Source organism: Podarcis muralis, chromosome 7, assembly GCF_964188315.1.
Source record: "Podarcis muralis chromosome 7, rPodMur119.hap1.1, whole genome shotgun sequence".
NCBI lineage: Eukaryota > Metazoa > Chordata > Lepidosauria > Squamata > Lacertidae > Podarcis > Podarcis muralis.
This window is the reverse complement of record NC_135661.1, coordinates 91,165,162-91,168,829: the sequence shown is the minus strand read 5'-3', so window position 1 is coordinate 91,168,829 and position 3,668 is coordinate 91,165,162. Positions and strand designations below refer to the sequence as shown.

Here is a 3,668-nt window from a genome sequence, read left to right as displayed (position 1 = left end):
GTGAGTCTCCTTTCTCTCCCCCCTTTGGGCGTCCTGGGTCTCCCGCCCCCTTGGGATTCATTTCGGTCTCCGCAAATAAGGCGCCTCGACGCGTCTGCAAAGTACGAGGCTCCTCCCGGGCTCCGGAATAGAGAGGATGTGAGTCTGAAGTGCTCCGCCTTGCAAGGGTTAAAAGGAACTGAGCTGCATTCCTAGAGAGGACAGGAAATAAGGGGGGGGGACGAGGTCCTCCCGAGGATATCCCCCCCCCCCCCCGATTTCCTCTCTTCCAGGGGGAGGTTTTCGTCTCCTTTGCAGGAGCTGCGTCGGTGGCACCTTTGGGATCTTGTAAGTCTCCTCTCTCTTCCCCATAGGGCGCAGGGGGAGAAGGGGGCAAGTCCCAGGTTTGCCGGGGAGGGGGCGGGGGGGGGGAGATTAAATTCTTCTTCTTGGGCGATCCCTGGTAGCCGAGTAAGATGGTCTTCCACGAACACGGCCTTAACAGTGAGTCCGTAAGTGACTGTGGAGGCCAGTTCTGGATCCACACCTCCTTCCACAGTGGGGACATTGGTTTCCGGGCTGGAGCCGATCACGTTGTGGATTTGCCAAGTGTGCCTTCCTCCTAGCACGTTTCTCCCTTGCGTCCTGAGTTCGAGCCTTTGGTCAAGGCTGTTCCTCAACTGGGGCGCTCGCAGGCCAGTGTTTCCCAGTTGTCGGTGTTTATACTACTTCTTAAAGATTTGCCTTGAGAGAGTCTTTGAACCTATTTTGACCACCAGCATTACGCTTTCCATTTCAAAGTTCGGAATAAAAGGTAAAGGGACCCCTGACTGTTAGGTCCTGTCCTAGCTGACTCTGGGGTTGCGGTGCTCATCTCGCTTTACTGGCCAAGGGAGCCGGCGTCCAGCTTCCGGGTCATGTGGCCAGCATGACTAAGCCGCTTCTGGCGAACCAGCGCAGCGCACGGAAACGCCGTTTACCTTCCCACTGGAGTGGTACCTATTGATCTACTTGCACTTTGAGGTGCTTTTGAACTGCTAGGTTGGCAGGAGCAGGGACCGAGCAACGGGAGCTCACCCCGTCGTGGGGATTCGAACCACCGACCTTCTGATCGGCAAGTCCTAGGCTCTGTGGTTTAACCCACATTGCCACCCGTGTCTCATTAAGTTCAGAATAGAGTAGTTGTTTTGAAAGAAAATCATCAGGCATCCTGACAACATGACCAGTCCAACGAAGTTGATGTTGAAGAATCATTGCTTCAACACTGGTGATCTTTGTGTTTTCCTTTTTTAAAAAAGAAATAATATTTATTACTTTTAAACATTACAAAAAAGAAGAAAAAGAGAAGAAGAAGAAAAAAAGAAGAAGAAGCAAAAGAAAGAAAATACAATACAATATATAAACAATACACAACGCAACATTAACACATTAGACTAAACAAAACAAAGCAAAAACAATTTAAAAACATACATCATACCATTTCAATGCCCTATCTTTCATTCCCTTGTTTTATCGACCTCCTCTCACCTCCCTTTTTGTATTCCACTTCTGTTAATTGTTTCAGCAATTCCTTTCCATCTTTCTCTATTTTCTGTCATATAATTTTCTTAACTTATTTTAACCTTATTTTCCATTAATACTATAATACTTATTTGTGCTTAACTCCTTATAACATTTCTACTAAAGCCATATAATTTCATTTCAACATTTTTCTAACACTCGTTAATTTTACAGTATTTCTATAAATAAACTTTAGTCTTTTTCCAATCTTCTTCCACCGTCTCTTCTCCCTGGTCTCGGATTCTGCCAGTCCTTTCCGTCAATTCCATCTAGTCCATCAACCTGGTGATCTTCTGTCCGAGGCTCTTAACTCTTTTCCAAGTCCCTTCTGCAGATCTTCTTCATATTTATACATGCACTTTACTTTGTTTTCTGCTGATCTTGTTCTTAATTTCCTTCCTTTGATGCTGAAGAGTAGGTCTCGGGGAAGCTCCGACTTAGCAATGTTTTTATTCCTTCTTGACAGGTCAGCCAAATCTCCGTTGTTAAAACTAAAATCCAAAAGATATTTCAGGACGTGTTTCAAAATCCCTCCAAATCTGAAGGTCCCCACAACTCCAATCTCCTCCTGACCCAAGTCCAGGTCCCAAAGGTCAGTACATCCCTGCATGGGGGGATAATAATAATAATAATAATAATAATAATAATAATAATTTGTACCCCGCCCATCTGGCTGGGTTTCCCCAACCACTCTGGGCGGCTTCCATAGAAACCAAAAATACACTAAAATATCACACGTTAAAAACTTCCCTGAACAGGGCTGCCTTAAGATGTCTTCTGAATGTCAGATAGTTATTTATCACTTTGACATCTGATGGGAGTGCGTTCCACAGGGCAGGTGCCACTACCGAGAAGGCCCTCTGCCTGGTTCCCTGTAGCTTTGCTTCTCGCAATGAGGGAACCGCCAGAAGGCCCTCGGTGCTGGACCTCAGCGTCCGGGCAGAACGATGGGGGTGGAGCTTCAGGTATACTGGGCCTTTGAGGCTGTTTAGGGCTTTAAAGGTCAACACCAGCACTTTGAATTGTGCTCGGAAACGTACTGGGAGCCAATGTAGGTCTTTAAAGACCGGTGTTATGTGGTCTCGGTGGCTGCCCCCAGTCACCAGTCTAGCTGCCGCATTCTGGATTAATTGTGGTTTCCGGGTCACCTTCAAAGGTAGCCCCACGTAGAGCGCATTGCAGTAGTCCAAGCGGGAGAAAACCAGAGCATGCACCACTCTGGGGAGACAGTCCGCAGGCAGGTAGGGTCTCAGCCTGCGTACCAGGTGGAGTTGGTAGACAGCTGCCCTGGATACAGAATTGACCTGTGCCTCCATGGACAGCTGTGAGTCCAAAATGACTCCCAGGCTGCGCACCTGGTCCTTCAGGGGCACAGTTACCCCATTCAGGACCAGGGAGTCCTCCACACCAGCCCGCCCCCTGTCCCCCAAAAACAGTACTTCTGTCTTGTCAGGATTCAACCTCAATCCATTAGCCGCCATCCATCCTCTAACTGCCTCCAGGCACTCACACAGGACCTTCACCACCTTCACTGGTTCTGATTTGAAAGAGAGGTAGAGCTGGGTATCATCTGCATATTGATGGACACCCAGTCCAAACCCCTGTTGATCTCTCCCAGCAGCTTCATATAGATGTTAAAAAGCATGGGGGAGAGGACCTAATCCTGAGGCACCCCACAAGTGAGGGCCCAGGGGTCTGAACACTCATCCCCCACCACCACTTTCTGAACACGGCCCAGGAGGAAGGAGCGAAACCACTGCATAACAGTGCCCCCAGCTCCCAGCCCCTCTAGACGCTCCAGAAGGATGTTATGGTCAATTGTATCAAAGGCCGCTGAGAGATCCAGCAGAACGAGGAAACAGCTCTCACCTTTGTCCCTAGCTTGCCGGAGATCATCGACCAGCACGACCAAGGCAGTTTCAGTCCCATGATGAGGCCTGAACCCCGATTAGAAGGGATCCAAATGGTCCGCATCCTCCAGGTGTGCCTGGAGTTGTTCAGCAACCACTCGCTCAATCACCTTGCCCAAGAATGGAAGATTTGAGACTGGGCGATAGTTGGCCATACTGGCCGGGTCTAAAGGTGTTTTTTTAAGAAGCGGTTTAATGACCGCCTCTTTCAGCGGATCT

At 48.7% G+C, this 3,668-nt stretch overlaps 1 protein-coding gene across 3 annotated transcripts in view; it reads left to right on the top strand.

The window, feature by feature from the left end:
- The window catches only part of LOC114603026 (uncharacterized), a 33,978-nt gene that overhangs the window by 228 nt on the left and 30,082 nt on the right, over positions 1-3,668 (top strand). For 2 of the 3 annotated variants that reach the window (XM_077932446.1, XM_077932445.1), the window contains exon 2: positions 2,006-2,131. In XM_077932446.1, the coding sequence (XP_077788572.1) occupies positions 2,006-2,131 (126 nt within the window). Of the gene's footprint in view, positions 1-195; positions 328-2,005; positions 2,132-3,668 lie in introns of those variants that run through there. The other variant, XM_077932447.1, reaches the window with a different exon arrangement.